Source organism: Pseudoliparis swirei, chromosome 7 (assembly GCF_029220125.1).
Source record: "Pseudoliparis swirei isolate HS2019 ecotype Mariana Trench chromosome 7, NWPU_hadal_v1, whole genome shotgun sequence".
In the NCBI taxonomy this organism is placed as follows: domain Eukaryota; kingdom Metazoa; phylum Chordata; class Actinopteri; order Perciformes; family Liparidae; genus Pseudoliparis; species Pseudoliparis swirei.
Window position 1 is genome coordinate 19942968 of NC_079394.1, and position 15815 is coordinate 19958782.

The 15815-nt window shown below is 43.9% G+C and overlaps 1 protein-coding gene across 1 annotated transcript in view; it reads right to left on the reverse strand.

Moving 5' to 3' along the window:
- Positions 1–15104, reverse strand: part of grid2 (glutamate receptor, ionotropic, delta 2) — a 470134-nt gene extending 455030 nt beyond the window's left edge. Inside the window, exon 1 of the mRNA XM_056418710.1 lies at positions 15017–15104. Coding sequence (XP_056274685.1) covers positions 15017–15104 — 88 coding nt within the window. The remainder of the gene's footprint in view (positions 1–15016) is intronic.
- Between the last annotated feature and the right edge of the window lie 711 nt (positions 15105–15815).

Consider the following 15815-nt stretch of genomic DNA (forward strand, 5'->3'; position numbering starts at 1 on the left):
TAGTGGTGCTGAAAGAGTATGTGCTCTCCCTTTCCCGTCTCACTTTGCCAAAGGCATTCTCTTCAGACTACAGTCACTATCCATTGCATAACAACCTAAAAAGCAAGCACATGAAGCAGAAACATCCCACCATGTGTCTTTAGGCCACAGCACAAACATGCTGTTGCTCTTTGGATTAAAGCGTAACATCAACGTTTGGCTGTCAAGGACATCTTTCTCTTCCTTGTCCTGCTGTGCACCGACTACTAAATCAACAAAAACCCTCCAATATCTCTCTGCTGCTATACGATGACATCTGTTACTTTGTGCATTCCAGCCCAACACATTGTCACAAGGACGACACAGAGTCTTTTTCTTTGGTCTTTTACAAAGAAAATCCAAGGACCTTCTTTTCCACTTTACAAAGAGGATGTATTTCCCGCCGAGCCTTTTGCTGTCACAGGGTTCGGGCTAACCCTTGACACAACCGTGAGTGATGTCATCGGCAAAAATAGGCCGGTGCCGGTTTTGACAGCCAATCGACGAGTACATTTCTGAGAAATGTAAGTGACACCGAACCCTTGAACTCATTGACAAAATGGAGTTATTCTCTGCATATGGCATAACCAGAGATTGAAGGTCATTCCCTCTACTGACTGTTAATTATTGTCAAAATGTGTCAAAACCGCTGCATCGACATCTCTCTGACTACTTGGATGAAATTTTAATCAAGACAAATCAAATAAACCTGATGGGACCAGCAGACCTTTTAAACAGTATTTCAAGTGAGCAGACTACATAATTAGGTGCTGGTTCGACACTTCCCAATGGAATGCATAATTTTGGCTCCCTTTTCACATTTTATCTAACCTCTTGCTTCTCCGGTTTCTCTCTAGTAAGACTACATGTTCCCCCTCAGGAAACTCAGGCCCATTACACAGTACAGTGTTTCCCCTGCATACTGCATCTATTCACAGAGATGGACTCCATGTGCGCACACACACACACAAAAGCATATTACACACATTGTAACAGTTTAGCTCCACGCCTTCCTTTTTGTAATAGTTGTTTTCATCCTGTCGCACCATCTCGTCAATCCAACTCCCCTCACCTGCCTCTGATCACCTCGTTAGTCCCTCATTCTCTTCACCTGGTCCTCACGCCCTTCTCACCTGCAGCCCATCCCCTCATTAGTCTCTCACTATTTAGCTCCCTCACTTCCTCTTGTCCTCTACCAGATTGTCTTGTGTTTTCGTGCCAAGTTCTCCAGCGTTATTAGAGTATATTCCTGACCTGCCTGTTCTGACCCTGCCTGCCCTGACCTCTGATTCTCTGCCCCTTTTTGGACTTGTTTGCTTCTTCGACTGATCTCCCGGTTTTGACCCAGCCTGTTTCCAACAAAAGACAGTCATCTTTGTTACTCCTGTCTGAGTCGTGCTTTTGGGTCACTCTAATAGCGTCGTGACACACATGCGCACACATACCCCGGCACACTTTCATAATATATGCACTATATGTTAACACATGTAAGCACACACAGATTACAATATACTGTACAGAGCACGGTGCACTTAAGTGACCCAAATATCACACATACAGTATGTGAGCATGCATACATGTGTACTTCGGTTTCACTGCACAGTAATGTGCTGGGGTTAGACGGCTGTCCAGTGGGCATGACCCTCGGCGACTTCGTAGAGATAGAAAAATAATACTGTCTGTTCTCATAGTCTGCTTCTCTCCCGAGCTGCATAGCATGACAGGATGGTCCGAAATAGGAGAGATGAGTGTCTGTGAATGTGTGTGTGAACGGCTGACTGCCCATCTCTACGACTTATAGTGTTTGTACTGTACATATAGATATATTCATGCAGGCAGAAATACAAGACATTTGCATTTTGAAGCACTGCTATCACAATCCCATGTAACAATTCCAGTGTAACTCATCAATTTGAAATCTGTTTTAATCACATTTATTTTAAATAATGGAATCTGGACACTTATGATTACACAAATAGGATTTCCTCTGAGAATCTTGCGTTACAAATGCAAGATTACATTTTTCCATCATGCCTTAGTAAGCCTGGATGTATCGTTCCAGCCTAGATTATGTGACCTTCATGTGACACTGAATGAGGACGTACCTTTGCCGGCATTAATGTAATCCTCATACAACATAAAATGCACATGGATTCAATTAAACATCATAAATCCATGACAAGGGACACGAAAAGGTTCAAACTATCACTTTAGTGGAAAGGAGCTAGACTATGTACATTCATTTCCCGGCTCTCTGAGATTGAATCACTTCCACTTTAATGCTGTACATTGACTTTGGACTCTCGCTGCCCTGTAGCCACATCATTCTAATCCAGTCATGCTCCCTCCTACTACTAAACATTTCCTAAATTACAGCATTGTCCTATTGTGAATGTCCTGCTCTAAACTCTGCTTACTCCCCACTATGTGAGTATTTGTGCCAGTTTGCGTGTGTGGGTGTGAGGACGTGCATTATAGTTTTTGGATAATGACAGATAGATGACTTAGGAATGAAACACAAAACAGAGTGACCTTTCCTTTCAAGCATTTATGCGCACACACGGGTCACCGGGAAACAGTGGAATTAATAGGAGCAAAACCAACAATATCCTGACGATTAAAGCTGGACCTTCAGACTAAAGAGGATTTGCAGCTTAACTTTTTAAGATTTAGCGACAAAACTTATGCTCAGGACAACATTGTAATTGAATAATACATTTGCATAAGGATTACTAGAACCCAGTTCTAATTCTTTTTATTTAATACTGCAAAGAGATATTTCCAATCGATTGAATACTGGTTATAAATAACAAAAGGTAAAATCAGCAGACACTCTCTCGCCCTCTCTTTATGTGCTTTGAAGGGTAATGAGAGTACGCAACATGAAGAGACTCAAATGATACTCGTCCACACATTGTCTTATGACTGCCGTTACAGTGCCAGTAGATTCAACTGCATTAGTGATGCTTTCACTTGGCGCATAGAGCGTAAACGTTTGAAAGGGCCGTCTCTTCTTAACATAAGGGCGACACATTGCCTGAAGTTCACATTGTGTGCTCAAGCTGTGAAACACTTTGCAGCAACATCCGATCAGCCTGAACGAAGACTTGTTGATCGAGATGAGTTGCAATGGTCTTGCAGCATTCATAGAAACATACGTCTTACAGATTCAAATACTTTACAACCAAAGTGTTTCTTTTATAGGAGTAGAACATTGTTGCTGTGTGGCCATGTGTACATTTCATGTGTGTACATCAACGTTGCTTCATGATACATTGTATTGTCGCAATTGTGAACTAGAATGGGCACTCGGTAGAGCGCATACCTTCGCATATCACAAGATTGGGCATTGAATTATTAACATTTTGGCATTAGTTGCATGCCAATTGGATAAAAATTGACCGTGCTATGGTAAAAAGAAGATGTTGACCTTTTCATGACCTTGACCTTTGACCCGATCGATCCCAAAATCTAATCAAATGGTGCTCGGATAATAACCAATCATCCCACCAAATTTCATGCGATTCGGTTAAAACTTTTTGTGTTATGCGAGGAACACGCATACAAATAAATAAATACACAGCGATCAAAACATAACCTTCCGCATTTTCAATGTGAAGGTAATAATACATCTTTGACATTGATTTAAACATAGTATTATAAATTCTTACTATGTTGTGTTTGAAACTTCAAGTTTGTTCCATGGAAGACAAAAGAGATGACGGAACGCAGATTGAATTAATAACACCGATGGTGGCTCGGCCATTCCCAGGGCGCAGTTATTATGCACGATAACTCACTGAGACGGCTTCCTGGGACACTTAAACTAATCTGAGCCATCGTTAATATTATGAGTTCCACCTGTGCATGTCTGCCATGAAAAATCTTTTGAGATCTGTAAAGTACAAAAATGCAAAAGTGACCAGAACTGTAGATTTTAAATAAAGAAGTAGACAATATTACTAATACTTTCTATTTCAATGTACTGCCACTACAGTTATCAGTCGTGCATAATCAGCAGTGGTCAGCCAAACACATTATAAACCTTCCTTTCTTCTTCCAAAACAAAAACCAGTGAGACATCAACATGTTGCTTCCCCACAAACATCTGTTCTGTCAAACAGACAGTCGGTAAATAAGATGAGTTAGGAAAGGAGAACATGTAGTATGTCAGGATTGAAACATTAATGCAGTAAAACATAAAAGAAAAGTCAAAAAACAAAACCATCAATATTTACTCCATATTGATGCTCTACATGACGGGTATCTCTGCCAAATGAAGACAGACGGGCAAAAGGGAACTGTGACAACAAGTTAAAGTAGTTTAGTTAGAAGATTGAAACAATTTTCAGTGATAGAAAAAAACTCAGTTGGAAAACACATAGGAATGATGACTCCCAGGAACGCATTACAACTACATCTAGAACAGAAGGCGGTTTAATAAGGGTCAAGCCTTGTCACACATAAAAAAGGGAGCATTTCCCAGGTCGTTCATACCTTCAATACCTAACATCCAACCCCTTTTAATATGGATGCTGTAACTATTACCCTAATGGTGGAATCAGCATAGAGGTACAGCCATAATCAATATGCTAGCCTCTTTGCGACCAGTCCCAATGGAATTCAATGCTGTAAATACAAAGCGAGTTTTATTCAACCTGCTCGAGAGTTGTTGTTGCTTCTATGGATGTGTTAATAGTTTGTGTGCTTTGAAGTGGGGTTGTATGAGGTTGTTATTCGTAGTCATTGCATTACCTTTTTTAATGGTTGGCACGGTTTGGCGAAGCAGACAGGAGCACCGGAACATGAGCAAAGCAAGATACTGCTGCCAACGTGGGCAGCACCAAGAAGTATTTTAGACACTTAACCGAAACACACGCCTAAATAAACTAAAATATGTCTCAGTGTACGCTATATATGTAGAATATTAACAGGGCTCTCAAGTGTCACGCATTGAGGGGCGGGGGGGGGGTTGCTGGTCTGTGGGCATACGGCAGGGGCGGGGCGGGCATAATGGGGGCGTGGCCGGGGGGGGGGGGGGATATGTCACTCTTGCCTGTCTTCAAAACTTGAGAGCCCTGTATTAACTCCTGTGGCTGTGAATTGAACATAGAAAAGTTTTACTTTCAGTTTGGTTGCCAATCAGAAAAAGCTGTCTGATGGCAAGATTAAGTGGCGGCAATATTCTAAATATAGATTCAAACTTAAACGGATATTGATTTTTTTTTTATTAGGTTGGTCTTTCATTTAGGTGGCTAAAATACGTTTTTGCAGCTGCCTCGTCCACAGCAGTGTTTTGCTTTACTCTCGTATCGATACCCCTTTTGTTTAGACTGGGAGTGTGGGAACTGAGGGTAACACTTTGTGTCCACTTAAAGGCTCGCTGCGTCTTGGCATATTATGAAATGAGATTTAGAAAAGAAGACGAGCACTTCTCCATACCGTGAGCAAGTTGTGTGCTTACCTTACACTTGATTGCCAACGTTAAGATAATGTTAACTTAGTTATAAAGTTGACGTTACCAAACGTTACCTTTGAGGGACATTAATGTAAAAAGTTAAAACAATGTTTGCTGGTTATAACGTATCTGTTTAGCTAACAGATAAATACTGGTGAGCGCTAGCAATCGGCAATGAGTTGCTTCGTTACTTGGTGGATGACGGTAAAATTAGAAAATCTCTCATCTACTCTGTCCAGATGTGTGGACAGTGATGCCAGCCAACCCTGCCGCTGTGGTCCTTTTGATGAAGCAATTAGGTGTCACGGCGCTATTAGAGTGGACCCAAAAGCACGACTCAGACAGGAGTCACAAAGAATACTGTCTTTGGTTGGAAACAGGCTGGGTCAAAACCGGGAGATCAGTCGAAGAAGCAAACAAGTCCAAAAAGGGGCAGAGAATCAGAGGTCAGGGCAGGCAGGCAGGGTCAGAACAGGCAGGTCAGGAATATACTCTAATAACGCTGGAGAACTTGGCACGGAAACACAAGACAATCTGGCAGAGGACAAGTGGAAGTGAGGGAGCTAAATAGTGAGGGACTAATGAGGGGATGGGCTGCAGGTGAGAAGGGCGTGAGGACCAGGTGAAGGGAATGAGGGACTAACGAGGGAGTGATCAGAGGCAGGTGAGGGGAGTTGGATTGACGAGATGGTGTGACAGGATGAAAACAACTATTACAAAAAGGAAGGCGTGGAGCTAAACTGTTACATTAGGAGCTTGACAGCTGAAAACCAGGTGCTCCCGATTAGTGGCGATTGCAAGACGTCCGATCTTATACACAAAACGCAGCCGCGGGCATTCAGTGTGAGAACATGCATGTGAGCTCATACGTACACACACGTATTATTTTTCGGTGAACCCTCCAGATTAGTTTTCAGATCACAGCAGCAACGAAAAAGCAAGCGTGAAAATGTGTTTGGGATGTTCTGCTCCACCGGCTGCGGTGGGTCACTGTGACAGCCGGGGTTGATCTGTGATCAGTACGGATCACACCCCGCGGTTTGGCAACACACACGAGCTGCGGATTAATTGCACCGTTCATAAGGTGGAATAATGCAACACTGCGATCAACGAGTCTGTGTTTTAATCGGCGGGAGGGGAGCGAGTGCCGTTGCACCAGAGCTAACGATGCTCCACTCAGTTCCATAATGATGCGTTCATGCTCCATTGAGGCAAAGGTAAATTATAATGTGATCATTATATGTTCAAATGTAATCTTGTTTTTGGCAAGAAACCTTTGAATAGTTGAAAAAATTGATCTTTAAAACGCAATGACACTGATCCATCACTCAGAAATGAAAGTTATGAATTATGAATGTTGTGATCTGATGCACCACTAGCAGGTCATTTCATGAGGGTTACGTAAGGCCATGGCTAAAGCACAGTGGGTATTAATCTGATTTGCAGTACCAGACATTAAATCAACTGAACAAAAATAAACTTTGTATCATACACCATCTATTGACCACGTACTTTAGATTTCCGATGAAAGAAGTTGAACAGAAATCGTATATTGTCGGCATGAAAAGCAGCGACATCCTTCAATTATTAATGGAGGGCAAGAACAAAAGCGGTCAGCACACCGTGGAGAGAATATTGAAAACATATGCAAATGTCTGCTCTTAGTGAGCTCTCACACTCGATTTGTTGATTTTTTTTTTCAGACCCGAAAGCGACACAAGATTAAAAGCTACAATCCGGCTGGGCACATGCAGGTAGCTTTGTGACATGTTGCCAAGTGTTTAGAGAGTGATTACAAAAATATGAACACCTCTTAGTCCTGACGCTGCTGGTGTACTCCCTGACATCATATCAAACATCAAGGAGGAGGTGGAGATGAAACCAGAGACAGGTACAGAGGTAGAACAGCGCTCTTCAGAGAATACAAGTAATTAAAAAAGCATGAAAGGCAGAGGCAAAAGAGAAAGAACGAATGATACAATGGGAGTGAGTGAGTCAGAGAAACAGTGACATTTTGAGTGTGCCTATGTGAGAGTAGTTCTTGAGTGCACCTGTATGTGTGTGAGCGTGTGTGTGTGTATGTGTATGTGTGTGTTCACTTTGAACAAACATGCCAATGCTATGCTTTATGTGTTTTATAGCACTGTGAATAGCAGCCGGCCCACGATTGGTTGAAGAGGAAATAATTCAGAGTAGAGGGAACAAATAGCTCCCATATATGCAGTATGCCTGATGAAACCCGCCCCCGCTGCCTGCGCCCTTAAAGACAGCGGTCTGGACAAACGAACACCCTGAGATGCCTGCGAGTGCAGGCAGTGTGCACACTCTTTAATGCATAAACACGCTCACACACATGCACATTTAATCCACATGCAGGGCACCTTCTAACCAAGTGAGACACAGCGGAGATTACTGGAAGACGAACGCAGCGTGTGTGTTGCTCCAGAGAGACAGACGACAACACCTGGGAAACAACAAAGAGAGTGGAAAAGATTCACTCTACTCCAAGAATGTAGGACATAGAGAATGGATGAGCACCAAACAAGGGCACCGACACACACACACACATACACACCATTTCACCATTGAAATGCGCACACACACACACAGAGACATGAGAAAACTGACAGTCAAGTTATTCCTTGACAAGAACATCCTTCTCTCAACGTAAGCATGACTCCATCGACCTAATCGAGCGTTCTTACTGGAGACACTGCAGGTTTGTGGGTGCGTACAAATAGTATTATTCCACCGAGTTTCATTGTTCGTTCAACGTATTGGGATTTCGCTCGTCTCTTGAATAGTAATTGCCAAGTAATGTGATGACATCATCAGCGTGAGGCTAGACAGCTGTGCGTGGCATGACATGTCCCCACTGGTTTTGAAAATAATCCTGAATACAGGTCACCGAGCATGTACAGTGTGTCTCCTATGCAACATACGGAAGGGAGTTTGTGGTTCAGTAAATGTCTGCAAATGTCTCCATTCAAAACACAATGTTCAGAGGACAGAGCCCTTACTGTTTGTGTGTGTGTGTGTGTGTGTGTGTGTGTGTGTGTGTGTGTGTGTGTGTGTGTGTGTGTGTGTGTGTGTGTGTGTGTGTGTGTGTGTGTGTGTGTGTGTGTGTGTGTGTGTGTGTAAGTGCATGCATGCATATAGATTACACGTGCAGTCAAAGTCAATCTCCAAAGGAAAGCACGCTGACTCTTTTCCGGTGACCAGCAAAGGCTCTTGTCCTCAGCTGACATTGAACACGCGTGACTCTGTGCGTGTCAACGGGATAAATACAAACAATACAATCATCCGGAAACAAGGGCTCTGTTGTCCAAGTCCTTCCCGAGCCATCTGGTCTGCTCCACCTGCATCACTGACTGCTGCGGGGAGACGGAGCACCTTGGGCAGGGCGGGGCTGTCTTTCCTCTCCGACATCTGCAGTCAACCTCAGACGAGCAATCATACTTCTTCTCACAGCTACCTGTCAGTCCATCTCAACCTCAGAAAACACACACACACACACATGTTCCCCCCTTCACTCTGTGGCCCGGTTAAGGGTTCTGCCTCAGTTACCATGTCCAGACGTCAGAGCTGCTGTCTGACTCTTTCCTTCACAACAGTCCCAAATATTACACAAACCAAACACACACATGTGCATAACACACCTGCACTCAAAAAAACGATTCAAGCCCTTCTTAGAGGTGACACATTTAAATATTGTTTGATAGATTTAAATAAATCAATTACAAAACGAAGATATTTATATTGAATGGGTGTAACACAAAATGTATGAATACTTTCATTTATTAGATTTATTTAGGTTACACTCACAAAAACGATTCAAGCCCTTCTTCGAGGTGACACATTTAAATATTGTTTGATACATTTAAATAAATCAATTACAAAAATAGATATTTATATTTAATGGGTGTAACACAAAATGTATGAATACTTTCATTTATTAGATTTATTTAGGTTAGATGGTGTGCATATCAACTCAAAATAAATGTGTTTCATTGAGGACTACCCTTTGCGCATGCGCCTTCTGAAAATCAGTTGTTTGCATGAGGTGAAGACACTTTCAGGGCTGTACGGTGGTGTAGTGGCTTGCACCGTCGCCTCAAAGCCAAAGGTCCGTGGGTTCAATTCCCAGTCGGGGCGGTCCTTCTGTGTGGAGTTTGCATATTTTGTTAGATAGTTAGTTTATATTTTGAGTTGGACAAACACAAATTAATTTAATTTAATGAATATCGTTATTTTATTTGAGATTTATTTGATACAAATGAGTTGGACTAACTTAATTACATTTTATTGCACTGATGTGCTAAATTTGAGTTGGAGTTGCATATAATTATTGGATGGAAAACCTGCCAACAATTTAATTGAGTTCATCCAATGAGTCATTTCTTTGAGTGTGTGTTCATGCACACACCAACATGAGGTGCTACATTTACCCAGTCAAAGGTAGTCTGTCGCCACACGCACATGTATATGCATGAGAAGAAGTGGAGCTTTTCATACACGCTGCTTAGCCCCCTCTCTTCTGAATTGGTGCATAACTGCAGATTAAGATATACACGTGTGCCCATGCACACAAACGGAAGTGGATAGTTCAGAAGAGGAAGCGCTGTTGATAGCTGTGAGACTTGTGCACAAAACTTGGCAGGAGGAGCCATTCACACACACTAAAATCCTTCTCCATGGAAAAGACCAGAATAGGACCAAATAGAAAGGAAGAAACAGGCCATGCCAGGACAAATCTCCCTCTCTCTTCCCTCTTATTTCCTCAACCGACAAATAATAGAAACCTATCATTCTGTCTTTCAACTCTTACGATCTAAAATGACAGAGTCACCCCTCACCACACACACACACACTGCATACATATATACAATAATTGCTCTGTCCATCCCTCACTCCCTTCTTCATCACCTCAACTGAACTGGCTATCCAAAGAATAACTCTCTCTCTATCTCTCGCATTCATATATATATATATATATATATATGCGCATTAAGGGTTGAATAAAATTGAATAACGTGTCACATTTCACTTATGACCACAAAGGTCTATTGGAACCACGGGAATCAATCTCTTGGTATTCCTACATCACCACAGCGAGGATGTACTACGCATGTGTTACACGGATGCCTTCATAAATGAGTCGACAGTAATGGATCCAATTTGTCAATGATTCAAAGAAAATATCTTGGCTAGACGTTATTTTGTTCAAAATACTTACAAAATGGTAAAAACCCAGCAGTGACTGATTTACATATGAAGCGTCGTCTGATGTTCATGTGCACACTGTGTCGTCTTTCAAAAGTCATGCTGCATTGCAAGATAAATGAAGCCCGCCGGGTCTCTTTATGACTTCAGGTAAAACACATGAGCACATCACATTTGTGCAGGCCACATTGAAAATGGAATGACATGACGGAGCATGCATGGACTGAGAGTGAATATTTAAGAATCTCTTCCATTCAAAATTGCACAACTGTATCAACTCTAAAGTGGTTGTTATTGATTGCCTGCAATATTACATATTAGGGGAACCTCTACTTCAGGGGTCAGGAACCTTTTTGACTGGGAGAGCCATAAAAGCCAAATATTTCTAAATATATTTCGTTAAGAGCCATATAGTATTTTTAACGTATGATAAATTAAATATGTCTGGGGGGGGGGGGGGGTGCAGGTGACTTTCTTTGCTCTGCACCGATACGCGCAGACACGCCGGCATCGGAGAGCTTTGCGGTGCGCGAGACGGAGAGCTGAGAAGTGTTAGCGCGACACGTAGAGACAGAATGACATGCGTGTAGAGACGATCAATAACAGACATTTAGTTTAATAAAAGAACAAAGACGTGCTCTTTAAGAAAAGGGACCTTACATTACTTCTGATGTAATCTGGCGCGATAAGCACATGGGTATCTATAATATATGTCTGTACAGGTTAAAGACATTGTGTCACATGTCGCCATCTAATATTCATTTCAATATTCGTGCTCTTTACATTACAAATGTGCATACAAGTATGATGTCATTTATCTCTACAGCCAGGACAATTCAAATATAATGTATCTCAGCGATTAGTATCGGAATAGTGCGTGAAAGAAGCGTCCCGGTGTGGAATAGATGTTTGAGCTCATTAGCTCGCTTCTTCCCCTCATCTGCGCTGCATGGTTGGCCCGTGGACGCCCTGTGACACGCCGCACGGCGAAAGACCTGACCGACCTCCAAGTGAGGACTTAATATGGCTGCTAAATCACTGTGGCTTTCTGAGCGCAGCTAATCAAGAATGCACACGACCGCAAACACTTCCACACTCTCGCTTTAACACACATGTGCAGAATCCATACCAAGCGCCCTCGTGCAGCAGAGGGCCATTGGCATGCAGCGCACGGGGACGAGAGAGGGCCAGGAGGCAAGAGAACTCCACTCCTCCTTTGCATGCTGATCATGACAGAGATGTGGAGAGAGAGAGAGACACAAGGCAGGTCAGGCTTCCACCATCACATCCGATGCCTGGACAGTGTCAGATGGAAACTTCAGCTGGTCACTGCTCTTGCTATCGCACGAATAAAGGCTACTCAGTGATAAGATGGCTCAGGCTTTCAGTGCGGACAGATACAAATGGAAGACGAACACAACACAAAGACCACTTTCTCTCCCCCCCCCCCCCTTCTCTCCTTCACTTTCTGTCTTCCATCTTTTCTGCCTTGGATATACATCTCCCGGCCCCTGTGTCGCTTTCTCTCCTTTCCCCTCATTCCATCTTTAACAGCAACAAAGAGATTAAAGAAGGATTACTTGTGGCATGTCAATGGGATGCTTCTCATGCAGTCCTAAATCAATATGATGCATGCTACCCCCACACACACACAGAGAGAGAGAGAGAGAGAGATCATCCATACATAATTCTCCTTGTGCATTGTCTGACGTGCAGAAACTAGTGTGGCTTATTTCTCCTTGAAATAATACCACATTATGTGTAAAAACAATGATAGCAAATCACATATTACTTCCTGTACTTGTTTCCACTGCATCCATACACACATGTGTAACTGCTGTGGGGATAAGGAGTGTACAAATGAGTATTGTTTTTGGGAGGTAACCCTGTGTTGTGATTCAACGTACTTGTGTCTAGCTGGGAAGTGAAATACTGATTAGAAATAAGATGGAAGGGGGAGAGTGAGCGGGGGAAATGTAAATGAATGAAATCACACCGAGGACTCGCCCACACGGATCCTTTGTCCTCTCCACGTTGACATGCACATGTGCTTTGTGAAGGCAGGGGGTAAAAGCTAAGTTGTAACTAACAAGGAATGTATTCAGCGGACCAATAAACTACACTGCTCCCACTGTCTTTTCTACTAATTGGAAACCACTCACTGGCATGGTTTGCATTACAGGGTCAAAGAGGAAGAGCTTCTTTTTTCTCATTGTCCATGTCACTAAATTAGGATATCTCAAACATATATTTGGGGATTGTATGGATTATATTGAAAACTGGAGGTGATTCGAGAGCTTCTACTTGTATAAATCCCACAGCTGTACAGCCTAGCTTGACCTACTGACAATATATCTAGCATCTTAATGTTTACCCTTCTCTTTGTATATAAATCCAGACTGCAAAATCCTCAAGGAAGCGTACATGTTGCTTGTCAACCTCTCGGAGTCTCGACCAAGAAGCTATAGCGAGACACCGTCTGAAAGCTACAATATCGTACCCCAGTCTAGATAAAAAAACAATAGAGTCCACCGATATAGAAACCTGAACAGGTACAGTGGATGACAAGAACCTCGGTGCAGTTTGCATGCACAGACGAAAATCCCTGTCTTCGTCTTCGTCAGCCGAAGACGTCACATCGCGAACACTCTAAAGAAACTCTCAGTCCATGAGCTGGTTAAGCTGACGTGTCTCGCTGTGAGACACTTGCAGAACACGTGGCCACTGCTGGGTTCAAATCCATTGACGGGGTGATCTCTCCAACCAGTGGATTATACTGCCACCCCTGTTGGGCCGGCACCACAGCCCACAACCCTGTATGCGACGTGAGGCGTATGCAAACAAATCTCTCTGCTAATACTCCATCAGCATGCCTGTACTGCACTCACACGTCTGTATAACCTAATGTGTGAATATGTATAAACAAAACGTGACAGGAAGCCATATCTATTAGCAGGCATCCTCCGTGACGTTTGGTTTCTCCAACAGGAGGTGTCCACCTGATTTCACAGGCACCACCTGCATTTCCATGGTCCACATAATACGTACTTGACTTGTGTAAACCTCACTCGGTTGGACATGCAACTGGTGTAAGTCTGAGATGAAGCATCGGCTTGGTCCACAGCCCAGAGGAGACATCCAACTGATCCAGCGTGACTAACGGTGATGAGGTGGTCGCTAAACTGACCTGGGGTCTGCTCAGGAACTCAGCTGGCCGGGGCCTCATGACAACAGCCTCTCCCTGGCAGCATAATGCAGTGGTGGAAATGGACGGCTTATAACATATAACGTGTGTGAGAGGGGGGGGGGGGGTGCTTCTACGTTTGTGTCTCTCTCTCGCTTTCTGATACACACACACACACACACACACACTTACACTTTCTCTCTCTCTCATTCTCTTCTCTCTTGCTCTCTCTCTCTCTCTCTCTCACACACACACACACACAATTGTGTTCTCTTTCTCTCTCTGGTCTACTGCCCATTGGAGGCCACCAAGGTATGCAACGCAACAATTACGTGTGGCCACCACCACCTCGTGTCCTCATCACATCCTGCAAGACTCTCTCTCTCTCCATCTCTCTCTCGTTCCCTCTCTCTCACCGCGCTGCTACATCTCCTCACAGAACACGCTCCCTGACGTCGAAAGCACACTCGACGCAATAGTGCCACACACTAAGACGGTGGCGGCGGAAAACGTTTTTCTTCCTCTTCTTCTTTTCTTCTTCTTCCCGAGGCACTGCAGTGGGCTAGCTCACGATAGAAGCTGCTCATGCACATTGTGCTTCAGGGAAACCTGCAAGTGGGACATTCGTTGACATCATGGGCAATCTCTCTGCCACGCGAGGAAACATCACGCCACCATAAACCACCTGTTTTTTCTCGCATCCTGTGCGCACACACACACATTGTTATCGGACATGCTCGCCTTTATTGATCAACCCATACAGCCATGAATTATATTCACCACCTCATATAAGCGCCCAGAAAGCAATGCTGAGATAATAGAGTTGACAGTCTGCGCAACTGATGCTCAATAAGCTCAAATGCAAACTTCATTCAAACGGAATTACCATCATGGCCCGAGACATCGGTAATTCACCAGAAGCCTCCAAAGACTCACTTGTCTTGAATGCAACGGTCTATATTCAAGGAAATGCCAGCTAAATACCACGGGGCGTCAAATAAGTCGCCACCAATGTGTATAAAAGAGCGCAGGGCACATTAATGCTTTAAAAACCCTCCAGTCGGTTTCCAGAGTGGCGCACAGAGATCCTTCATGTGGCCGCGAGTTGGAGGAGAAAAGCGCAGTTAACTCACCGATGTGGATGATTGAATCGGAGAGCGCCGACTTCCACTCCTGGCTCCAACACACCGCGACGAGCAACAGAGCCGAGATAACTTTCATGTTGTCCAGAAATACCTCCTCCGAAAAACAAGAGAAAAAGAAAAAGCTCTCTGAAGTAGAGCGAACGGAGTTAAAATCCCGAGAACCGAAGCTCCTTCTTTTTTAGTCCATTTGTAGGGCGGTCTAGGAAAATCCCCTTTATCTCTCCCCCGATATATTCTTGATGCTCGTCTTGAAGAGGAGAATAAGTAGAGATTCCCGTGTCGTCACAGACTGGCACCCTGTTGAAAATCCTCCCAACATGAAATCCTATCGTGGGCGAGCGGAGAGACGCTGAGCCGCAGAGAACACGCGCCGCATCCAAACGTCAAAGCGAACCGGAGGGCTGGAGGACGTGGCTGCGCATTGGGATGGAGGAGCCTGGACCCATTCAGGAGCGCGAGGGAGAACCTCGTTATCTGGAAAAGCGGGTCCTGCTATAATGACCCGTGATTCCCCAGCCTTTCAGACCTGGCGACGCAGTTTCATCCGTTGCACCAATCACCAACCCAGCAGCAGCAGCAGCAGCAGCCTCAGCGGACCCAGCCGACAGCCAAAACTTCCATTTTGCCCAGAGGCTTTTTTTGTTAGGGGGGGGGGGGCGAGGGGGGTCTCTTTCTTCCACTTCGCCCTCTTTCAATGTCACCGACGTCAAAACACCAAGCGAAGCCACCGACTTTTGTTGGAGGGGGGGAAAGAGGTACCAAATGAGAAGCAGAAGAAGAAGAAAAA